The sequence below is a fragment of the Branchiostoma floridae genome, unplaced genomic scaffold (genome assembly GCF_000003815.2).
Source record: "Branchiostoma floridae strain S238N-H82 unplaced genomic scaffold, Bfl_VNyyK Sc7u5tJ_1439, whole genome shotgun sequence".
NCBI classification, from domain to species: Eukaryota; Metazoa; Chordata; class Leptocardii; order Amphioxiformes; family Branchiostomatidae; genus Branchiostoma; species Branchiostoma floridae.
Genome location: NW_023365716.1, coordinates 657,187 through 682,708, shown reverse-complemented (window position 1 = coordinate 682,708; position 25,522 = coordinate 657,187). Strand labels below are relative to the sequence as shown.

General features: G+C 40.6%; 5 protein-coding genes across 5 annotated transcripts in view; 3 read left to right on the top strand and 2 right to left on the bottom strand.

The window, feature by feature from the left end:
• The window catches only part of LOC118407668 (tropomyosin-1-like), a 1,169,601-nt gene that overhangs the window by 487,985 nt on the left and 656,094 nt on the right, over nucleotides 1-25,522 (bottom strand). The gene's annotated exons all lie outside the window — the stretch shown is intronic.
• Nucleotides 1-25,522, top strand: part of LOC118407610 (zinc finger protein 25-like) — an 865,280-nt gene that overhangs the window by 215,314 nt on the left and 624,444 nt on the right. The window lies entirely within an intron of this gene.
• The window catches only part of LOC118407627 (zinc finger protein 525-like), a 976,997-nt gene that overhangs the window by 335,964 nt on the left and 615,511 nt on the right, over nucleotides 1-25,522 (top strand). The window lies entirely within an intron of this gene.
• LOC118407595 lies at nucleotides 11,556-16,019 on the top strand. Its single transcript, XM_035808089.1, has 5 exons — nucleotides 11,556-13,591; nucleotides 13,938-14,021; nucleotides 14,194-14,286; nucleotides 14,513-14,626; nucleotides 14,811-16,019. Exons 1-5 carry the CDS (start codon nucleotides 11,577-11,579, stop codon nucleotides 15,166-15,168), a joined length of 2,664 nt encoding a protein of 887 aa, XP_035663982.1. The 5' UTR covers nucleotides 11,556-11,576; the 3' UTR covers nucleotides 15,169-16,019.
• LOC118407694 (zinc finger protein 845-like) overlaps nucleotides 22,706-25,522 on the bottom strand; it is a 9,075-nt gene continuing 6,258 nt past the window's right edge. The window contains exons 2-3 of the mRNA XM_035808212.1: nucleotides 23,686-24,764; nucleotides 22,706-22,815 (exon numbers count right to left, since the gene is read on the bottom strand). Coding sequence (XP_035664105.1) covers nucleotides 22,706-22,815; nucleotides 23,686-24,757 — 1,182 coding nt within the window. The 5' untranslated portion in view covers nucleotides 24,758-24,764. The remainder of the gene's footprint in view (nucleotides 22,816-23,685; nucleotides 24,765-25,522) is intronic.

The window sequence follows — 25,522 nt, the reverse complement described above, 5'->3', positions numbered from 1 at the left end:
AGGTGTATCAACATCTACACTCAAACATACTTACATACATACATACTTTTCGAACGCTATCCGAAAATATAACCTTCAAAGAGAAGGTAAAAAAACAATAACCGCGGACGAAGTAGGGGGTACACTGGCAGGCCTGCTCCACGTGACTGCTGCGGCACTCCCACACACACATACACACATACACACACACACACACACACACACACACACACACACACACACACACATACACACATTACACACATACACACATACATACCCGGTAGGAAGTAAGGAGTACACAGGCAGGCCTGCTCCAAGTGACTGCTGCAGCACTCACACACACACACACACACACACACACACACACACACACACACACACACACACACATATACCATTTGACAAGGACCTCCCAACTCTTGCAACTTTATTGAAATGAATATGTAAGTTCAGCTATATTCCTGCTGAAGTTCACGTAATGCCGATGATATGTTTTTCTAAGACGGGAGGATGGCTATGGTATTTCTTACCAGTCCCTCTATGTACCAACCCTCCCTCGATTAATACCGCAAGTTTCCTTGCTATGCAACGGATGAAAACAAGCCTGAAGGCAGTAATTGTTACTTAGCTTAGACAGGTAAACACACAGGTGAGAGGTAAACACACAGGTGACAGGTAAATACCCAGGTAACTCAAGCATATCGCCAGGCATGCCATGGCTAAAGTCATTGACTCCAGCGCCAATTTGCTTCTCGGCGGTGGCATTTCAACACCAAGTGAGACCGAGGCCTTTCTGAACAGTTTTTGCTCTCCTGAACGTGAGTCTTTACCGTATGGTTCCAAGGCTGAATGCTACTTGGACTAATTACAGTATAGATGTACATTTGGGTAGTTATTTCGAGACTTATAAGGTACAAACCTTTTACTTATTTGCCAGCAGTAAGCTCCCCTCGGCCTGTCAACAAGTTTAGAAATACGCTAGTCTGAATTCGGACGGGGCTCTTCACAGTTGAATTCAGCGGACCTGGATTTAGTCTTGCAAAATATTAGATGACGGGCGGAGTAGTGAATTTTGTAAGTGTTTCGCCCTAAATAAGTCTCTTGTTTCAGCACCAGTGCTATGTGCCCCCCACACGCATGTAGTATAGCTTTTGCGCAATGTGTTGTTGACCAATGTCGTGACTCGGGTGGCCTTGGAAATTCGTAGCTAGCAGTCTCAGAGGTCATATCAAGTTGTTTTCAACTCGGTTGTAAACTAAAAACATTTATTATATTAATATATTATATATATTATTATTATATTATATTCTTCCTTAGGATTTGAATTTCATGACACAAACAAGTCTGAGAGCGTCAGGGTCACACGGAGCTAAGAAGCTGCACTGTTGCAGGTGAAAGTTCATGAAGGTAACATGAGAATGCCCTTTCCAGCTCATTGCGTATATCTGCTCTATTATCAGGTCCGGCGCCATTTTGCTACCTGGCGGTGACACGTCCTCACCAGGTGAGACGACGGTCTTTCCGACCACAGTTTTCTCTCTACTAAACCTGCTTATTTTACAGTACCTGCCTCTACCAGGGTAGTAACAGTAAGTGTATATTTTGGATAGTTGTCTACATCCAATAGGGATGTACATCCAATAGGATGTAGAGTATGTCCTGCCCTGCCCATGGTAACTTGGAGTTCGATCAGTAGGGAAATTCCGCTGCCATTTTGGTCGGGACTTTCCGCAGGTGACGTCAGCGGACCTGGATTTAGCTGGGTACAAGGTGAGACGGCGGTGTTTCCGACCACAGTTCTCTCTCCTAAACCTGCTTATTTTACAGTACCAGCCCCTCCCAGGGTACTAACAGTAAGTGTACGTTTGGGGTAGTTGTTGTGGGACTTGAACACTTATAAGATGTAAAGTTTGTCCTCCCCTGCCCATGAAAGCTTCCCAGTTCGATCAGTAGGGACATTAATATTCCGCTGCCATTTTAGTCGGGACTTTCCACAGGCGACGTCAGCGGGCCTGGATTTAGCTGGGTACAAGGAAGGACGAAGTTGTGACGCCTGTTCTCGAGGGGTTCTGTTGTGACTATGTCCCCATGGCTTATACGTGACTTCTGTGACTTACCCTTGATCCCAACGACTATACTATAGCTACAGGTACGTTACAACTATTTAGTACTTAGACAGGAGGGTACATATTTATTACCTTTGCCAGAATGGCTAAGGTTATGTTTTGGGCTTGTGAGTCTGTGTGTGTGTCTGTGTGTGTGTTAACAGCATAACTCAAGAAGCCTTGGATGAATCCCGAAAATATTTGGTAGGTGGGTAGGGTTCGGGAAAACGAAGGTCAAGTTCGATAATGGGACCCCTGGCGGCTTGCTACGGTACTGCAGCAGAATCTCAATTTTTGATATCTCGTGTTCTGGACATGCTGTGGTTATGATTTTTGAGTGGTAGATAGCCCTTGGGGCAGACAGTAAGTACTATAAGTTTGGACCCCCTAGCGGCTTGTTTGGAACTGCAGTCGCCGATTTCCTTTCAAACTTTGGACGAGAATAACTCGAGAACGTGTTTATGGATTGTCACGATTTTTGGTATGTAGGTAGCCCAAGTAACAATGTACATTATGGAATACTAATTATGCAAATCAGCAACTAATTTGCATAATTAATGAGGAAAGTTTATAAATCCGCTGCATTTCATGATAGGACTTTCAAACTTGTCACATATATAGATGAGAAAGAGAGAAAAATCAATCCATATTAATTATGCAAATGACGACCTCATTTGCATAATTAATGAGAAAATATAAACGTGTTGACGGATCGTCATGATTTTTGGTATGTAGATAGCCAATGGGAAGACTTACATGATGGAATTCAAATTATGCAAATCAACAGCTAATTTGCATAATTAATGAGGAAAGTTTGTAAATCCGCTGCATTCCTTTATAGGACTTTCAAACTTGTCACATTTGTAGCTGAGAAAGAAAGAAATATTTATACATATTAATTATGCAGATGATGATCTCATTCTGAAGGCCGTCATACTTACGAGTCTCACAGTCCCATAATTAATGGCAAAATATGAACATGTTGACGGATCGTCATGATTTTTGGTATGTAGATATCCTAAGTAAAAACTTACATAATGAGATACTAATTATATAAATTAACAATTTGCATAATTAATGCGGAAAGTTGATAAATCCACTGCATTCCGTGATAGGACTTTCAAACTTGACACATATGGAACTGAGAAAGATGGCTGAGACTAAGAGGTGTATGTTTGGGTCCGGTAACATCTTTTCTTGAACTGCAGGAGCCGGTTTAGTTTCCTACTTTGAAAGAGAATAAGTCAAGAAGGAATGAAAGGATCATCATGATTTTTGGTATGCTGATAGCTTAAGTGATGCTTGATACAATTTAGTATCATTATGTAAATAGGGATCTAATTTGAATAAGCAATGGCGAAATGTTATGAACCAACTCCGGGCATATAAAATAAAATGTAATGAGTAACACATTTATGTCTACAGACATCATTCTACATAACAAACCTGGTTTATTTGGCAAAGGTATGTGTTCGTGGAACTCTAGTTAACTATTTAAACATGTAAGTAGGCATCAGAAGTACTTAAACTAAACTCTTTATAAACGTAATCGGTGTGGCCTACTTGCCAACAGCCAATGAATATAGTTCAGTTCAACATATTCACGAAAACATCTTATTTTTATATCGTAAAATGCACTTACAACAAAGGAATATACTATATACTATATCACCGAAGGTATCATGTACAGAACGCATATACGCGATATTGACAACATGTGTCAGCTAATAAAGAATACAAAGTAGTGATATATGATGATAAATACAGCAGTGATGTATACAGCAGTGATATATACAGTTTTGGGTAAAAAGACTTTACATCGTTAAGGTGATCCATTCAGAGTTTGTTTTTCATCTGAACATTCTCTTAATTCGTGCTTCTATTAACTAGGTTGTAGACAGACGACCATGGACCGGCGTGAGTTCCTCCAGGCTGCCAGGTATGGGGATGTAGAGAAAGTCCGGAGGGGGCTGGAGGAAGGAGTGGACGTCAATATAAAGGATGGGGTGAGTACCACCGAGAGACGAGGAGAGGCTCGCTCGAGATTGATCCTAAATACCATCACGTTCGCTTCTTGGAGAACTCTATTATGTGTAACGTCAAATCTTATATTTTCACACAGCAACCCCGAGACCTCTAGGTTAAGAAAGGGAACTCTACTAGATCCACTAATGCCAAAAAATCCGACTCGTGCCGTGATCCAGGTGTTAAAGCCATTCCTCAGAGAAGATTTACTAAAAGGCTTTAAATGTCGCAGTGTTTTGGGCGGATATAGGAGGGTTCCTATTACTTAAAGCGTGACATGTTATGTATCGTAAACAGATCACAAAACTTATCGTGAATTGTCTGTACCAGCCTGAAGTCACGGCTTATCTGAAGTGTTGCTTTAGATATTAGTAACGTACAACTTTTTTTTTTACTTTAGAGTGTAGCTATAATAAATTTCCTTCCGTGAATAGCTTTAATATTGGAATTTTTTTCACAACCGCAGTCAGTACGATTATGAAGGTTAGACATGATAAACGATATTGGTTTGCATTATTACCCATCAGAGATACTCAATGCGTCTAAGACACGCTAAGGGTCTAAATCAGGGGTAATACAGGGCTACCTGGAAAATCGCGTGTATCTCAAGTTTGGAGCGGTCAATTAACTTCAAATTTTCAGGAAAGTTCAACCAAATACCCAAGAGTCCGACAAAGTTGTTACCTTCGAGAAAAATCTGCATAATATATCCATAATTGATAATGATATTGGATCCATTTGACTCACTGAATATTGGCCTACACTCAGCGCTTCCGGTCAGAATTGGTACATGAAATTTTCAGAGGATGTGGCGAAAGTTGTACTCTATCGGAATGTCGAGAGCTGTACACTCCAGAATATAAGATAACTCTTAGATTTCAAAATATTAATATCATTTTAGGGGTGGCTATGACCTTTCCTACCGATAGCCAAATACACAATAATAAAATAGAGATGGGGAGTCGACATTCATATAAACCAACTTGTTGCGTATTGTTTGCACCCAATTTCAACACTGTAGCCCAAAGCCAAGCGCTAAGTGTGGGGTTTTAAAGTTTAAAAGTCAAAATTCTAGTAAATTTCCTTCTTTGTGCCCATCAATCATCGTCAATCACGCTGACAGCCTGTCATCTGTGAATAGACTAATTGCTTTCGCACCTACGCTCAAAGTAATTACAGGCAATTATTTTAAATTATGCATAGAAGGCCTACAGCACTACACCAGTCAAATGGTATCCATTCAAGTCCAAATTACAAAGCTGTCTCAACTAGTAGGTTATATAGAGACAAGGAAGCTAGTATGTATTTCAATCTCATTGTTTCCAAAACTGCATTTTCGAAGACTACAGGTACATGGTAAAATGGATTGACAGAAAAAGGAGGACTAATTAATGTTGATGAAGGTTAGACATCAAGTCAACAAGATACTCATTGAACTGTGCATTTGTCATTTCAGCAAATTTTGTTTTCAAAATGAATGAATGCTTCAGTAATTGTGCTCGGAATTATAACAGTATCAGCCAAACAATCACCAAACAACCCCCCCCACCCCGAAGAAACCCCACTGAAATCTTACAGACCATACAGTTTTCCAATACCTGGGTACAGAAAAGACGACACTCATCTGTATGAAAACGTTCCTTTTATTTCAGAATCAAATCAGAATTTCATACAACAAAACTGTTCTTTCTCTGAATTATATTCGCTTGGGTGCACATTAGCCTAGTTACCAGACTCCAGCCCAATCTCAAAAATACCTATCGTGTTGGGATATTTTTTAGATTAGGCTGGGGTCTAGTTGCACATTGGGTCACTAGTTGTACTCTCCAAACAGAGGTTTGGCCCGGTTGTTGTTTTTCTTTACATGTTTCTAGGCATTTTGCAGGCTTTCAATTGTGTACAGATTTCTCATGATCAGAGTCCAGACAAAAGCGCCTACAAACACGTCAAAAACATCAGGAGCCAAACCTCTGTTTGGAAAAAAAATGAGTAGATACAAACAAAACTGACGATTCATTAAATAAATGTGTTACAAGAAAAATCTGGCATTATTAGTAAGATTCAGAGGATATAGCGACAGTATATAGAAGGGATTCTAAAGAGTTATAATAGTAACGACGACCCCATTGGCTTTTTCACAGACTGAGACAAGAAGTCGGCAGCTCCTGATGTGTATTCAGCCGTCTGATATAAATGCTTCTAACATGCAACTATCATAACTTTTCTGCAGAAGGAATATTTTGTTTCTGGTTTCTTGGCATTCTATCATTTAAACGAGATACTGTGGTTTCAAATGGACACCATGGTTTCACTTTTGAAGTTGATGACGTAAATGTTACATGATGCATGTGATGATAGCTTTGGAAGTACACAGCCATTGTTTGGTCACCAACATGCATTCAACTTCAAGTATTGACTTTCACTGAGTCTAAACAAGACAAGCTTAAAGTGAGAGAAAATCTCAATTTATCAAGTTAAACCTCCTTGGCCAAATCAAACAGGTACAAATGAGTATCTGTATCTGTATCTATATAGCCGGAATAACAGCCGTTCGGCGTAACACACCAGCTTCGCAGGCACGCGGCGCAGCAGCAGCTGGTTATATTACACCGGACGACCCGTCACACCTAACTAACAACAAGTAATAAGTTGTTTAGAAGCTTATCAAGAAGTGTGGTTTGTCTGTATTGTTACCAGGATGGTAGAACAGAAGATTGTTCTGACAAGCGCGCTTCGAATTTCTGGAAAGCAAGTGATATACAGTATGTGATTTTAAAGAATGACCTTTATTTCCATGTTCTTGTCCACAATTTGGCTAAATGCAGTTGTTATGCAAAACTAGAGTAAAGCCATTACGCTGCCATATATATGACAAAATGCAGATGGTTTTTATTTGGTGCAAGAAGTAACTTTGATTTTTGAAAAAAATATTTTAACCTCCTTGAAAAAACTAACAAACCTGTCCAACTTCACAGGCACGCAGCATCGAAAATTGCATAGCAGCTGGCTATCCTACCCTGAACGACCTTAAATTTGCACAACTGACTGCAAATATGATATTTATCATATCATAATAACAGCATCAAGTTGCTATTCCTTTTTCATTCTTATGTGTTGATTGCTAGTTTTGAGATTTTCTGCTAACAGTCTGGAAAAAAATAAATGACCTTCAACACTGAAAATAATTCAAGAGCTCAGAAATTACAATTGTTACAAATGCAAAGCATAACATGACAATCCTTGGCAGACAATTGTCACTTGAATAAAAAGAAATGTAAGCTTGTGAAATATGTCCCTAAATAAGCATGTGTCTAAAATAACAATGCAAGCTTGTGAATTATGTCCCTAAATAAGCAGGAGGTGTCTAAAACAACAGTAGAACAATAGGTTATAGAAATGCAAATATCCTTCCCAAGCTATGTCTGAGGTTCACATAATCCTCTTGTACACCTGCAAAAAACAAAGCTGACAGCCCTTCAAGTACATTGTCAAAAGAAGAAATTTAATTGGTCAGAAACTGGACAATAAAAGCCGTCTCGACATGTTCCGATCATTACATTTTGTGGAGGAACCCAAGCTGGCTGGCTGATACATGTCTCCTGTCCTGCACGCGCATTTCTCAATTCCTGATCAGACCAAGGAGCTTTCATCCAACCAAGAATCCTGATTGATGATAAGGTAGGTGTTTTTGTTTTATACTGTAATTTACAGCATAGTCAAATAATATGTACCTATGATCTCTTTAATTAATTAATTCATTACATGCAGTTAAGACTTAGAAGAACCTCATAGTTACTATAGCTACATAGGTCGATTTTGTATGAAATGAGTGGAAATTAGGCACATCTGTAAGACACATATCTTGTTGAGACTGAAATACCTCAATTTGTTGTTCAGAATCAGATTTTTATGTGAGACTTAGTTAACTCCAATATTTATCAGTCCTAATAAAATATGCTCACATATATGTAAAATTTCAACACATTTCATATAAAACAAGAACTATGCAAGCTATGACACTAAATGGCATTACTTTCTGTCACTACACCTGGAAAACTATGCCCATATAGGCACTTTTTACTTTAAAAAAGAAGTTTCTGTTCTTTTGTATAGGCCAGGCGTAGGTCAGACTGGTTCATAAGACATATACGCTTGTTTCGTACTGTTCTACAACTCCATCAAGACATGGAGGATTTTCATTGCACAACAGTTATACCGGATACCCTAGTAATGTATACCAATAAATGTAACAAGGTTTAGATTCACAGAGAGTGTAATATCTACCTATTATAATACTTGCTAAATAAGAACCAAGGAGGTTCATTGGAACTGATGGTAGTTTGGGCGAAAACATATCTGTTAAGATTTAGGCCTAGGGGGAAAAACATTTGTGTTTCGGTTACCCGACTGACCCTAGCAAAAACCTAGCTTTTTAGTCGGCTGCTGTAGTAAAAAACAACTTCTCTGTTTAGTTTGTAAATATACTTATACGTGTACAATATATATCTTATATGTGATTACAATATGATATTGAAAATTTTAGAGCCTGATGAATTTCAGTATCAAATTTCCTTCTAACAATCATTGGCTGAAATATAAAGAAAGAAAGTTACTAAAAATAAGAGAGTCCCTACCTATCAATCCTACTTATTTTCTCAAGACTAACCAGAAACACAACATCACAACATCAACAGGTGTGCTTATATCTAGTTTGGTTATATCAGCTACAAAGCTAGACTAAAGATCCTTCTCTAAGGTGGCAATCTAAATTTTGAACAATATTTGTTTTGTAGGCCTTCCTTTCAAAAATAGGTGAAGTTAACAAACTAAGGGAGTATTGACAATTATGTCTGCATGCATGACAATGTGTCTATCAGGCATAGCCTACCCCAGTGGAAACAAACAACTAATTCATCAATGTTAACCACTATTTTTCTGGTCACAGACTGTCACAAAATAATACCTTGTACACACAGTAATTTGGAAAACATGTTTAGAAATTTGAAATGATTTATCTGATGTTAGAGCCTGGTTTCCTACTATGTGTGCAGTATGTACATTTAGCATATGACTGTACTACAATCAACAAACTGACGAGCAAACAATCAAACAATGGGTCCAACAGACACAACACTAACCATGTCCCTGGCTTTATGTAAAGCCGAATTTATATTACAGAAGTGAGTTCCCTTTGCCGGTCAAGACTTAAACTGTAAAAAATGAATATGCTGTACTACAGAAAATAAATCTGATAATCATAAAGCTTGGTTATATAATGTCCTGTTCTTTCTATTTCTTCATTGATTAAAGGAGAAGATGAAAAATGCAACATCTAAAATCCATTTCCAGTCATACCAAAATTTAGACTCACAAAAAAAAATTATGTGCACAACATATAATCAATGATAAACTACAATTGGAATTTGAATTGACCAAACTATAAACTTCACTAGCCTACTTTGCAGACTTGGAGCATGGCTGGCTTTTATTCTATTTTATGGGGAGGGGGCGATGGTTCAATACACAATTCACTTTGTCTTCTCGCTACCAAACTTTCACGGTCTGAGAAAATTTAACTTGTTCTCTGAACTAAATGTTCACTGTCGCAGCAAGTGCACACAAAAAAAGTCTGTGAATTATTTGTTATCAGTAATGATAAGTTCACGTTACAGTCGTCACCATGAAAACCGTGAACATAACAATACATTGAAAATATCAGGAATTACAGTAGTATCAAAGTTGGTTAAGGTTCCCTTATGCCGGGAAAGAAAGTTTACTGAGGAAGGGAGTTTGTGTGGAAGGGAGTATGTTTAGTTTGCTGTGATTCTAACTACTTTTCCAAATGTTGCCCCATGGTTCCTATAGTTCATTTTAGTTCCACATATCCTCTCACAATCAAGTATGAGTGACCGTTTATGATAACATATACAGTCAAAACTGGCTGGGTTGATTCTGTGTGAAAATCAACAGCTATGAAAACATAAAGCAAGACATATCGACACATTGATTTAGCTTTTCATTTTACAATTATTGTTTAGTAAGACCCCCCCCCCCCATTATGTAGCTATATGACCTGCATCCTTGATTAATTCCAGCCTCATATAAACTATCAAAACACTTCTTGAATACCTTGGTACCAAAGTACTGTTTTTACAATTGTCAAAGAACGATTCAAGTATGAGTTTGCCTTCATTCTCCCAATAGGTTCTACTGAGAGAAATAGTGATGAGAAGAAACTAAACATGTCATGGCGCTGAAGATAACGTGTGGATTCCGCCGCGTTGGTGCCCGCGAAAGCAAACTTCTTGGCTTGACTGAAGAAGAAAAGCAAACCAGAAGGTTTGGTCAAGCTAACTTAGAGGAACAATACAGGACCTACACGGACATTTTTGTAGGAGAAAAAGAGAACGAACTAAACTTCAAAGACTTCTGTGATAGCGTGAAGCACATTGGCAAAGTTCTCAACACCTGGACACAAAATCGTCGTGACGAGAAAGCTAAGTTTCTGGAATACTTCAGTGTTGACAAGTGGCAGAAACTCAGTGCAGCAGCAAAAGCAAAACACTCTGCTGTTGGCCCATGCAAAGAATGTCAGCGGGAACATGGTGCATTCTGGGAACTTTACAACAAACAAATAAAGAGTGCAAATGTCCGCTGTGCATTGAGTCCTATATCGACACCCCTAAATGTATCAAAGTTGGGACAAAATCAGAAGATTGACCAGTCATCAAAGCGGAAGTTGTACCGGGAATTCAAGGCAGATGTCGAAGCGGCACAAAGGCTCAACAACAAAGATGTTGAAGTAGCTTATGCAACAGATGAGTCACTCAGATCCAGAAGAAAAAGGCGGCTTGCTGAGGAATTTGAATCAAAAGATGAAGCTGAACAACGCACCAAAAAGAGGAAGCTGCTGGAAGAGCTGGGACAACGAAAACCCAGAAACAAGCTTGGGAACTTTGAGAACTGGGCAACATTTGATGGGGAACGCCTGAAACAAGAAGTAGACAGCTATGAGGATGGAGAAAATGTTAACTGGACAGAGCTTGCGCGGAAGTACGAGATCAAGACGCCAGACGGGAAAGTGCCCCCCAATGCTGGTCAGCTGCTAAAGCTTTGGCTCAAAAAACAGCACATTGACACAGAGAGATTCAACAAGCTATCATCGGCCGTCATCAGGAGAGCCAGGATCAAACTTAACCGAGGCACAGGTGTGACACTTCCTCGACAACGAACAGAGAGACAAATCAGCAAACAGCTTTGTGTCATGATAAATGATGGAGAAATCCCAATCGGAGAGTTTGTAGTCGCGAGAAAATACAAGAAGTTCTTTCTCAACAGACAAACAAACAAAATAGAGACAAAAGTTGTTACGACAGAAGGGAGGAACATTCGCTGTTAACGATCAGAAAGAAGCTCCTCACATCACAGCAGCCCTTCCTGAGAGATGCTGCCGACTACAACAGCATGACAGAGGACCAACTGAAGCAAAGACTGGTGGACCTGGGGGAAGATGTGCCATCCGACAAAGCCTCCATGATTGAGCGCCTGTCATCAATCGAGAGAACCCGCCATCTAATGTATTGGGAGGATGGAGCCACGTTGGCCAACCGCGGGTATATAGCATACATGGTCGCAACTGTATATGACTCGGCCATCTACTTGACCGACACTGAGTACTATGAAAAGTTCAAAGTGCGCCTGTCGGTACAGTCAAAGGTAGAGCAACCTGAGCTCTATCTCATTGCCCGCAGTGGTTCCTCTGATGCTGAGCAACTCCTCTACACACAGACGAGACGCGATGACCTACCCTCTCTGCAGATACAAGTTCAAGCGCCTGATGGAAGACAGTATAAGGACATTTTGCGTTTTTTCAAGGGTGACAATCCTGCAAGGCAGTTTGAAGTAGGAGAACAGAAAGGGGGTTTTCATCCTTGTCTCTGCCCTATTGACATTAGATGTGTGCATAGGTTCTCAGCATGCTCCCGCACAGACGAGCCTGCACCAACTATCGAAGATCGCCGACAGTTTCTCCTTGAAGGGCCCGTGACATCTCGCAAAGCCTCCTCCATGGAGCCTGAGCCCTTCGGCCAGCTGACAAAGGAGGAGATGAAAGATGAAGTAACGTCTCGAGGTTCAGTGTCATACGCCGAAGCAGAAAACATGTCCAAGAAAGACGTGCAACAAGAGATGAAAGGGATGCTGCACGGTATGAAGCGCGCGCCAACACTTCTCCTACCAGACCTGACACAAACCACAGCACAACTGAACATACAGCAACTGGAAGCTCCTGCCAGCGAGTCCATGCATGACTTGTTCAACCATTCAAAGAACATTCTCAACGAACTACCGGCTCATGTGCCAAAAGAGGTCAAGGAAACCATACAAAGAGTCAAGGACATTATCCTTGGAGGCAAAGAGATAGTGAGGGCATCAGACATGCGGTATGCAATCATTATGCTAAATAAAGAGTTGGAGAAACAACAGAAGGCGAGCAATGAAGTCAAGCAGCTGCTGTACACACTTGCAGAGATGCAGAGACTCTGCTATTTGGCTGCTGACAATCGCAACATGGTCAACATATACCGGATGTCAAACATCATGTTTCACCACCATGTCATGTTGAAAGAAGTCTTTCCGGGAAACCCCAAAGTCTTGACCCACCGAAAGCTCTGGGGAATGTACATCCACTCATTGAGAGACCACACACCCGTCATCTACAGAATTGCTGCAATAAGCTCTCTCATGGCTGAAAACGAAGAGCGCCAATTCGCCAACTTCAAACGTGTCACAAAGTCTTCAGCTTGCTATGGGACCGAGGGCCACGTGATCACAAACTACATGATAAGGAGTCACTGCAGTGAGAAAGTAGGAGCAAGTGAAAACAGAGGCTGTGTTGAAAATAAGATATCTCAAGTGGCGAAACTGCTCCCCCAAGAGAGAACAAAGATCCCTGTGGCACTGCTGAAGAAGTACCCACGAGAGGCCCAGGCATGGTGTGAGCGGGTGTGTGACTTTTTCCATCGGGGGTACGGCATCCACTGGCACGTGGAAGGAGAACACGTCATTCTCCATGATGCCCCCTCACAGGACCCGCCCTTCCATCCAGCTGGCCCAACGATGCGCCACTTCAGGTCCACCTCTATCAAGCAGATGCACAACCTCCTAAGGGACGACTTTCAGCAATGTATTGAAGAAGAGATCCCTATGCCAGTGAGTACGCTTTGGCTATACAATGGCCAAACGCTTGTAAAAAAGGTCAAAACTCCCTTCCTGGACACTGGGCATGACTTCAGTCAACACGTCCCCTACATGAGTGAGACTGTCCAGGAAACAGAGGATGAGGAGGAAAGAGAGGAGATGCCTGTGGAGCAGGATCCTGCCTGTGATGAACCTGAGGAGGAGGAAGAAGTGGTGATCAGGATGGATCCACTGGACCCAGATCCTGAGCTGGACGAGTTCGAAGATGGTGGCAGTGGAACGTGAGTTTCTGCAAAATATTTTTACTTAAGATGCAGTCAAACCTTCTTGATTTACTCAATTATATTGGTCTTCAACTTGCTCACACTAGTTGTAGTACTTTTAGCTTTCATTTCCACTGTCTTGAATTTATGTCTAGACTGAATGCACAAAGTAAGATGAACACAAATATTACTATAAGTTACTTATACTTAATAAGAATTTCAAAATCCACCCAGTTGTTCAGACTCAAAAACTATGTGGTATGACATGTTACTACATGCATATCCCTCACCCAGCTATTAATCCTTCCAGCCATAATGACATAACTATGTTTTCACTAACTACAACTGCATCTGATCCATATAGGGAGCCAGGCATGCAGGCAGCTGCCAGCCATGTACACGTGTGGACTCCAGGCCAGGCACCCTGTAGCAGCAGAGCAGGGAAAAAGTAAGCAACATCTTCAAAAATACTTACAACAAACATTCACATTCAACTGTACCATGTACATTTACTCAAAATGTTTTGCAATAAATTACAATTATCAGTATGAGGTGGTGTCGTATGATTCAATACAATTATTTCATGACATTTAGTAACAAATTAATTCATTTATTCTTAGGGGAGAATCAAATGGTTCATCCTTCCTGGCTACACCGCCTAGGACACCTGTGCAGGAAGCAGGACCCACAAGAAGCACCATTGATGCACACAGGTAAACCCTGAGATGTCATTTTTCCATGTTCCTTATATCCAAACAAGAGAGTCTCCTCCAACCTCCTATTTCTTTAAAAGGACCATTACTGCAATGCCATCTTATCTTATTAAAAGTATAATAGCCATGAAAACTCAACAGATTATTCTTGCAGAAAAAAACAAACTCACATCAGTTTCAGGCATTAATTCATTGCCCACTTCTTGCTTGTTGTTTATCCTCATAGCAGCAGCACTCAGTCCACTCCAGTCCAGTGCAGCAGTGCTGGGAAGGCTGTGCAGTGGAGAGGTGCATTCACCCCACCAGACACTCCGAGAGTCCCTGTGGGAAGCAGAGAAAGGTTGGCTTTCATGGCTTCCATTTCTAGGACAAAATCAAATTGTTGTCATAAGTCTACATGCACTGCAATCTACAATTGTTTGCATAGAAAATGCTTTTCTGTCAATAACAATCAGATAGGCTAGCCAATACTGGTCATATGTTTACAAAGAAGCTGTTACTAAGCCATATCATTGTTGTTTCAGGAATGAACCAAAGTGGCAAACCAAGCTTGGTAGTGCCCTTGCAGTTGTCATCGAGGATGCCGAAACTATTCAGCGTGTGGACAGTCTCAAGGCAAGGCTGAAGATGGAACCACGCAACAAGTTCATTAAAGCCGAGTATGACAACTGTGTGGCCGTTGTATCAACTAGGCTAAGTAAGACGTTACATGAAGAACGGAAAAACTTCATGACTTGGGAGAAGTCTTTCGTGACTGAAAATGGCCGACTGCCCACAGCTGAAGATGTAAATGAAAGTGCGCAAGCGTCTGCTAGACAAAAGAGGATAAGATACGCTGAGCACCTGTTGAGAAGTTTTGGAGTCAATCTTCACATGATGTGATCCAGTTGATTTTTAATAATAGACCCCTTTAAACCACACAAACTAGTTTTGTCATAGGGGGATGTTACTCACAAACCGTAACGTAAAAGTGTTTGAAAAAGTGTCCCCCAAACCCGGAAGAAGCAGGTGTTTGATAACAATCTCTGCCCTGACAGGCCATTTTTGTGTTGTTTTTTTTTCTTTTTGCAAGCGGGGAAGTCGAACGGGTTCTATGTTTCCGAACGGGTTGGATGACGTTTATGGTTTGTGAGTAAATTCTCCTCCAATGACAAAACCCATTTGTGTGGGTCAAAGGGGTCTATTATTAGGCATCTACCTTGAAGTTAAACTTTATTTCTGCCAGGCCATTCCTGGCTTCCAGCTGTGTACTCTACCTAAGTAGACTTGAACATCTTTTCAAAGATGTTAGTCAAGTGAAATATAAGCATTGACTTTGTACGATCAACAAGTTGATTCTTTCCAATCTTTATTCAATCAATCCCTGTGGTTTATTGCATTTCAATCGTGTTGTGTAAAACTTTTAACAGGGTGTGACAAGTCCACTAGCCCAATTGTCCCGAGTCAGTGAAAGTGCTGATCGGGCAAGCATATAACCTCGCTTGCTGATTGTGCAAGTATGCTTTTTCCAGGAGTAAGATTTTGATATACTTGTTATTTTTCACAGCCATGGCATCAAGCATTGGTCAACACAGAAAAATAGAGCCAATTGTAAAAGAACTCTATTGCTGGAAGTGAAAATACATTAAGAAATGGTATTCAAATTCAAAGTAAAAAGTTTGTTTGGGCAAATAATGTTTTATATACTTGTCTGACAGGACGTGTGAATTTTAGAAAACTTGTTAAACCCTGTTTGTACAGTCCAGTCATAACATACTAGTATGACTTTTCTAATTCAGCTTCCAACTAAAAATGTTTCAATCAAGGTTGGTGTATGGATAAAATTTCTTGCTGTGTTGTAATTCTGTGTTTTCTGTTTCTTGGTTCGACATTAAGCTTTCTGCTGACAATTGCATTTTCTTGAAATGTTGTACCATAATGATGTGATGTAATGTATTTCAATTGTCATGGTGTGACCATGTTTGTGAATGATCATGCTTGTTTTGATATGCTCAATATACTTACAAATATGACGATGATACTTTCAAATGAAATACAGAAATTTCCCTTCTGCTTTTGAAGGACGACAAAGATCCCTTGAATTTTTTATCCATGCCAAGATCTACTAATTATCCCTTGCAAAGTTATCAAAGATATATTCTTTGAATAGATAAAGATTGTGCAGAGAAAAGTGTTGCATTTTGAAACTCTAGCAATGAAATTAGTAATTCACTCCCTTTCCCTTTTTGGAAACAATTACCTAGCCAGAAGCTAGCAAGGTCACACTTTATGACTTGGTTGATAGGGACAGAGGTCAAACAAAATTTTCAAACTTATAATTCTTTCCCTATATAATAATATCAATGCCTAAAGTTGACATACCTTGTCATGAATTGGCAAAGAAAAGAAAGATGATGTTTGTGTGGTCGCAATATTGACACCTAATGAAAGGTGATGTTAACTTTCCCATCTGCAAAGAAACAAAAAATTGTCATTTTGGCATCGCATGTCAACTCACTATAACTTTATAATTACTCTCCAAGCAGAGGTTAGGATCCGGCTGTTTTTTTAACGTTTTTTTAGTCGTTTTTATTGGGCTTTCTATTTTTTTTATATCTTGCTGTGTCAAAACCTAACAGGCTTTTAGGCCGGACACAACAACAAAAATGAAAAAATAGAAAGCCCGATAAAAACGACTAAAAACGTTAAGAAACAGCTGGAGCCTAACCTCTGCTTGGAGAGTATTATAATAAGGCCGAGGCATGGTGTACGAAAGGATCGAGTAGAATATTATGGGAAAGGGTGGGGAGGGGGGTGATAGAGCCCACAAAGAGTTACCACTTCACTTTACGGCACATGAACACGATTTTGAGGAAAACGGCAATAACCATTCAGTTATTTCTATCCATCTGAAAGTATTTTGCAGGGTTTAACCCTGCATTCTCGCCTTGTTCACACCAGGGAGACTATGAATGGCCAGGTCCTACTGTCCTTTGTTATGTCAACACCATGAGTTCATTGTTAGTAAAGTTGATTGGGTGGCAAAGCTTGGTAATCTCCTGTTTTTGTCCTTCTAATCATTACAAGTATTAAAAACCAATGCTGTAAAATGCAGAGAAAATTCCTGGTGACTACTGAAAAGACATAAAACCGACTCACCTCAACTTTGCTTCTAGCTTCTGTGACTTTATCAACTGCCCGCCATCTTTGTTTGGATGGACTGTTCCAAATGGAGACACCCAGTGGGGGACGGCTCACATGGTGTGAAATCAGCGCAAACAAATGCAAATAGCGGGAGGGGCAGATGGGCGGGAAACTTGCAGTCATTATCGCCTCACCTACTGCATAATTGCAACCTTCCACTCGCACCTCAGCTCATTTAAATGTCATTATAATATTAAAATGAGTGCCCTGGTGGGACCTGGAAAGCGTGTCTTAGACGCATTGAGTAGACCAGCATATAGCAACAAAACACACTGGAGAGAAAACCTACATATGTGGGGAGTGCGGGTACAGCACAACTTACAGCTCAACCTTCTCTAGCCACATGAGAACCCACACCGGAGAAAAACCCTTCAAGTGTGACCAGTGCGACTATTCTGCAGCACGGAAATCTAGTCTAGAGCAACATAAAACAAAACACACCGGTGAGTATCCTTACATGTGTGGGGAGTGTGAGTACAGGACTTTGCGTAAGTCCCATTTTTCCGATCACATGAGAACCCACACAGGAGAAAAACCTTTCAAATGTGATCAGTGCGACTATTCTACGATTTTAAAATCTTATTTGAAAAGGCATGTATCAAGACAGCACAATGGTGACAAACCCTACATGTGCGGGGAGTGTGGGTACAGGGCAGCTCGTAAAGACAAGTTATCCCAACATATGACAAAACACACAGGAGAAAGACCGTACAAGTGTGATCATTGTGACTATTCAGCTGCACGGAAGTCTTCTTTGGATGAACATCTACAAATACACAGTGGTGAGAAACCCTTCATGTGTGGTGAATGTGGATACAGGACAGCTAAAAAATCCCGCTTAGCCAGACACATGAGAACCCACACAGGTGAGAAACCCTTCAAGTGTGATCAGTGTGACTATTCCGCAGCACTGAAAAGTCATTTAAATGAGCATATAGCACGACACACCGGTGAGAAACCCTACATGTGTGGGGAATGTGGGTACAGGACTGCTAAAAAATCCCGCTTAGCTATACATATGAGAACCCATACGGGAGAGAAACCCTACAAGTGTGACCAGTGTGAGTATGCTGCTGCAGAGAAATCCGCTTTGACCAGGCACCTTTTCAAGCACAGTGATGAGAATCCCTTCACGTGTGGGGAGTGTGGATTCAAGACGGATAGCAACTCTCACTTATCCCGACACATGAGAACTCATACAAGGGAAAAACCCTACAAGTGTGACCAGTGCGACTATTCTGCAGCACAGAAATCCGGTTTGGACGGACATAAAAGAAAACACACCGGTGAAAAACTCTTCGTGTGCGGGGAGTGTGGGTTCAGGGCGGGTAGAAATTGTGACTTATCCCGACATATGAGAACTCACACAGGGGAAAGACCCTACCAGTGTGACCATTGTGACTATGCTGCTGCACAGAAAACACATTTAAACCAGCATCGTCTAGCTAAACACACTGGAGAAAGACCACCAGTGTGACGAATAGGACTATTCTGCTGTTGACGAATCCACTTTGGACATGCATCTAATTACACGTGTATAAGAAAGCCCATTTGTGAGAAACCCCACATGTGCGGGGAATGCATATTTAGGACAACTCGGAAATCTATCATGTCTGAACATATGTGAATTTAGCCATTGAGTATGTAACTTGCACTGTAAATCAGTTTCCGTACTTAGGCAAAAAATGACTCATTTTATTTGTGTTGCAATCACTTGTTTATTTGTTTTGAATCACTGTAATTTAGATAATATGTATATAGTATAGTACACTTTACACATGGAATAGCCCTCAAAGAGAATAAAGCAGCCATCTTGGGTTTCTTCAATGGTGTGATGTTTTGATGTGTGATAATGGCTATATGATAATATCGTTAATGGCTTGCTTTCCCTCCAGAAAATCGACAATTTTGCATTTTATCATATTGTATCATATAGTTGATTAGACACTAGTGTTATGTTTTCGTTTTCACTATGTTCTACTCTTAAGGTACACTCTCACTGCACTTGAGTCAAGCTTGCGTTACTGTGGGGTTCGTTTACTGCGTCGCTGTTTTGTTTGTTCTTCTATTTTTTATAGATTAGATATTGCGTAAGGCCACAGCAAGTAAATTTCATGGATGACATCAGCGCGCGCATTAATTTTCGCCTGATTTCAGAAAAAAAAACGAATTTTTTTCTTCTGCAGGGATGGTCAATATGACGATAAAGTACCAAAATGAGCAGATGTGTTGTAGCCTAATAATTGTACTTGTAGAAGTGACACTTGCGAGGTACCCAGGACTGAAGTTGAAGAAATGAAACTTACTGGATAGTTGTAAAAGTGACACCAATATGGAAGCCATGAGTGTGGTTACCAAATTTGTTGGCGATGCCAGTCTACCACACTGGTGTCACTTTTACCACACCAGTACATGAATGAATGCCTTGTTGGCTTTGATACTGTGTTTTGTCCCTTTCATTCTTGTTACAACATTGATCACAACTTAATGGTGCCTATTTTTGAAAATGTAGCCATCTTGTTTTTTTTTCACCCATCTTGTTTTTTTTCGCCCTATCGCACTATTTTTGTATTCTGCAAAGGATGTCATCCATAAAATTTACGTGCTGTGGTCTAATAAAGAAAAGTATGACTTAGAAGGCGACTAAATACACAAAGGAAGAAAATTCGTTCTTAATCTCTAAAAGATTTCGAACCCCGCAGTGATGCAAGCTTGACGCAAGTGTAGTGAGAGTGCATAATTAATCGTCTTCTTCTAGTGCATGCCATTAGCCTTAGGGAATCGTTTTGAAAATAAAACGTAATTCAATATGACCGGAGGAAAGCAACTTATTAACGCTATAGAAATATAACGCGCACACATTACTCCCAAGTTTTAAACACGTCGAGAGGCTCCCTCGCGAAAACATTGGGGAACCACAAGGGTTTATATCGATAGGTGCTGTACGACGCGAACTGCGGTGGGAGACCGTGAGGGTCAGCATCAGGCCATTGTTATATTAATTCAAGTAATATACGCGAATAAATAAAGAGCGAAAATAAAGAACAAAGTTCTACACCATTTAAACACTGTGAGAGGGTTCCTCGGGCGAACATTGGGTTGCCGCGCGGGTTTATATCGATAGGTGCTGTACTGATCAGTAGAGCGACCTGTTGTTGTTGTGACCTGCCGCTGACCTCTGGTGTCTCACATCGCAGTTCCAACAAATGTGGTATCTCACTGCAGTAGCTGACCCCGGGCGGTCTCACACCACAGTTCCGGTTAATAAAAGTGAGGATTAAGCGTTTTGATTCAGAAAAACCATATTTCATCGCTATTTGGGCAAAGGAAAGGCTTCATGTAATTATCATTGTTGTTTTGCCGGCCATTTCTTGGTACTTGTCCTAAAATATTGAAATAACCTGAAGGAATAATTCTTTCTCTGATGGTGTTAATTACTAGGCCAAATTGGTTGAATTCTGCTATTAGGGAGGGATATTCATATGGACAACAAAAATGCATACGATGGCTCTGCTTATAATAATTTTATTTTGAAAGACTTTTTCATGCACACCAGGTTCTCAGGTATCAGATCCGGTATACGTACAAGCTAAATATCCAAGTATAAGGCCACACCAATTTAATTTCTTGGTTCACGGATTCGCTCGCTCCTATTTTTTTGAAAAAAAAAAAAATGAAAATTACCACTCAGCAAATTTTCACCATTAATGAAACCATTCAAAAACTTTCTGGTGTAGCAAACATAAAAACTGACACTAATTTTGTAATTTTCAACGAACAGGTGCTGTTACTGTACAGTAATGGTGTTTTTGTACTTTTTTCAAGCTGAAAGCTTTTTTCTTTATGTTTTGGATTAGCCGTTACCTTTACCACAACCATTTTACAATTTTTATTTTCATTTCGCCCTCTCGCTCCATATTTTTTATGAAAAAATCCGTGAACCAAGAAATTAAATTGGTATGGCCTAAGGCCTAGTAAAAAAATGTTGTGTATCCTGTTTCCCCACCTACCCCAGAAATACCTACCAGCCCTAGATTTTTTGGGGATAAGCAGTGGGGTCACATATATTTTGTAGCTTACTGTTAGAATTTTTATTCAGCCTGCTTCCTACTGAAGTAAAAACACTACTTGTCCTATCTAAATAAGGATAAATGTATCGAAATTTATTATGCACAACATACAAGTTGGACATTGAAAGACAATTCGTGTCCTCATGCATTTTATTTTACTTTGTTCACTGTATTGTAATATGTTTCACTAGAGCTTTGGCCAGCCTTAAAATTTAACTTAAAGTTAAAATAAAATACAAGAAAAAAAATTCAGGAATGAAAAAGGAAACAAGCGTTTTTCTTCATAGGCCTAAGATCAATAATAATAACATCCTTGGAATAACAGACCACATATACTGTAACAATATTGTCATTGTTGCAAAAGTTAGGTTCTTTTGAACAAAACAAAGTAAAACAATTGACTTAAACTGATGCCTAAAACTGTTAAGGACTATCCTGACAGTGTGAGTGAATCTATGATCACCAATATTAGACCTACTGACAACACGTGTTCAAAATACCCTGTTCATGTACACAACACGGTGTATAACCTGTTGCCAATGTTAGTTTATTCAGGATGAATTGTAATAAACGTTAAATTACCCATTTTTTAGTTAAAGATCAGGAACATGTTTATACTATATGCATCGTATTTAAATTATAGTGATTCGAAAAAAATACTATACTGTCGATTTTAACACAAACAAAATGAGTACTTTTTGCCTAAGTACTGAAACTGATTTACAGTGCAGGTTACATACTCAATGGCTAAATTGTCATATGTTCAGACATGATAGATTTCCGAGTTGTCCTAATCCCGCATTCCCCGCACATGTGGGGTCTCTTACAAACGGGCTTTCTTAGATGCATGTCCAAGGTGGATTTGCCAGCAGCAGAATAGTCACACTGGTGGTCTTTCTCCAGTGTGTTTAGCGAGATGATGCTGGTTTAAACGTGTTTTCTGTGCAGCAGCATAGTCACACTGGTCGCACTTGTAGGGTTTTTCCCCGGTGTGGGTTCTCATGTGTCGGAATAAGTCAGACTTTCTACCCGTCCTGAACCCGCACTCCCCACACTTGAGGAGTTTTTCACCAGTGTGTTTTCTTTTATGTTCGTCCAAACTGGATTTCTGTGCTGCAGAATAGTCACACTGGTCACACTTGTAGGGTTTTCCCCGGTATGAGTTCTCATGTGTCGGGATAAGTGAGATTTGCTATCCGTCTTGAATCCACACTCCCCACACGTGTGTGATTCTCATCACTGTGTTTGGCAAGGTGCCTGGTCAAAGCGGATTTCTCTGCAGCAGAATAGTCACACTGGTCACACTTGTAGGGTTTTTCACCTGTGTGGGTCCTCATGTGTCTGGCTAAGTGGGATTTTTGAGCTGTCCTGTACCCGCACTCCCCACACATGTAGGGTTTCTCATCACTGTGCTGTCTTGATATATGCCTGTTCAAATAAGATTTTGAAATCGCAGAATAGTCGCACTGATCACACTTAAAAGGTTTTTCTCCTGTGTGGGTTCTCATGTGTCGGGATAAGTGGGACTTGTGTACCGTCCTGTACTCACACTCCCCACACATGTAAGGATACTCCCCGGTGTGTTTTGTTTTATGTTGGTCTAGATAACATTTCTGTGCTGCAGAATAGTCACACTGGTCACACTTGAAGGGTTTTTCTCCTGTGTGGGTTCTCATATGGCTGGAGAAGGTTGAGCTGTAAGTTGTCCCGTACCCACACTCCCCACACATGTACGGTTTCTCACCAGTGTGTTTTGCTGCTATATGGTTGTCTAAATTGCTTTTCTGTGAAGCAGAATAGTCACACTGGTCACACTTGTAGGGTTTCTCACCTGTGTGGGTTCTCATGTGTAGGGATAAGCGGGATTTTTTAACTGTCCTGTACCCGCACTCATCACACATGTAGGGTTTGTCACCGGTGTGTTTTACTAGATGTTGGTCCAAAGTGGATTTCCGTATGGCAGAAAAGTCGCACTGGTCACACTTGTAGGGTTTGTCTCCGGTGTGGGTTCTCATATGTAGGGATAAGTTACACTTTTTAGCTGTCCTGTACCCACACTCCCCACACATGTAGGGTTTCTCACCGGTGTGTTTCATTAGATGTTGGTCCAAGTGGCCTTTCCGTGTAGTAGAATAATCACACTGACCACACTTGTACGGTTTATTTCCTGTGTGGATTCGCATATGTTTGGATAAGTCAGACTTTTGAGCCGCTCTGTACCCACACTCCCCACACATGAAGGGTTTCTCACCGGTGTGTTTCACTAGATGTTTGTCCAAAATGGATTTCTGAGCAGCAGAAAAGTCACACTGGTTGCACTTAAATGGTTTGGCTGTGTGGATTTTCATGTGCTTGAAAAAGCGTTTTTCTTTAGATGTCTTGTATTTACACTTCTCACACATGAAAACTTTCTCACTGGTGAGTTTAACAACATGCCTTCCTATTTTCTGTACCTTTGCAAGATGTTTGTCCAAAGTGGATTTCTGTGCCGCAGAAAAGTCACACTGGTCGCACTTGAATGGTTTTTCTCCCGTGTGGGTTCTCATATGTCGGGATAAATGATGCTTTTGAGCCGCCCTGTACCCGCATTCCCCACACATGTAGGGTTTCTCACCGGTGTGCTTAAGCACATTCCTTCCTATATTGCCTTCACTCTCCTTCCCAGGATGCCCAACACTCATACCTTGGACAGGGATGATCATACCCTGGACTGGGATAAGTGAGCAAGGTACAAGAAATATGGTACCTCCCGTATTGCCTATGCTCGTCTGTCCCTGTGAGGTTGGTTTGCTGTGTTTTTCTGAAACATGCCTGTTCAAATTAGACTCCAAAGATGCAGAATAGTCACACTGGTCACATTTAAACGTTTTTTCTCCTGTGTGGGTCCTCATATGTAGGAGTAAGCTAGTAATTTCAGGTGCTCTGTGCCCACACTCCCCACACATGTAGGGTTTCTCAACGGTGTTTTTAACCACATGCCTTCCCAAATCACCTCTGCTCTCCTGTACCTGTGAGGTTGATGGGTTGTCAGGTTGGGGAAAGTTCACATCACACGTTTCCTGCTGCAGGCCGATGTCTGTTGTCTGGGTCTCCCTGCTGCCACTCTCCTTCCCAGGGCGTTCTGTACGGTACATCTCCTTCCCAGGATGGTCCATCTCCTTCCCAGGATGTCCAGCACACAGTTTTCCAGTAGAGTGTACACAGCTGGAATCTTCCATTGCTGTTCTGTAGAGGGTTATTCGCAGACAAATAACCATTACGTAGTTCATCTCGCAACATATTATATATCACATTTTATAAGATTTTTCGACCTGGCATGACCCTAACTGACCTTAAAGTTTGAAGGAACAGAAATGAAGGAAGAGAATACTAGGGCAGCTGTTCCAAGAAATAAATGTTGAGGGTGGAGGAAATGGTGTCTAAGGGCTCTGTATCCAACAACTTCAGACTACTCAAACCTAAAACAAACAGTGAAAAACGTACCTTCCTGTACCGAGCAATTGTACTCATTGCCATCTGACAGTACGTCACTGTGTACAGTGTCCAGTTTTAAACAAGCCATCTCAAACATTGTTACATAGACCTTTGACCTCGCTCTATTGTAAATACATTGGGTGTTGATTGTTTAAAATGTATGTTGTATTGTCATGTTGATTGTTTTGAACCTTGGAAGATTAGCCCAAAAGGGCTAAAACATTTCTTAATGAAAATAAAAATAAAATCAATTAATAATCAAATCAAATACTTTTTTCTGCATACTGTAAATGCAGAAACTTTCGCGGTGGTTTATTGTTCGCGCTTTTTGCGGCATCCTTCACAGCGAGTTTAAAACTACCGCAAACATTTTTCTATGGCAGTAAGAGACTACAGTGTATGGTTCCATCGCGAAAAGTCCATTTTCCCGCTACCGCGAAATTAAATCTCCGCGAACTTAAATCCATTTACAGTACCTGCACTGGTGAAGGTAACGTTGATAATTATCG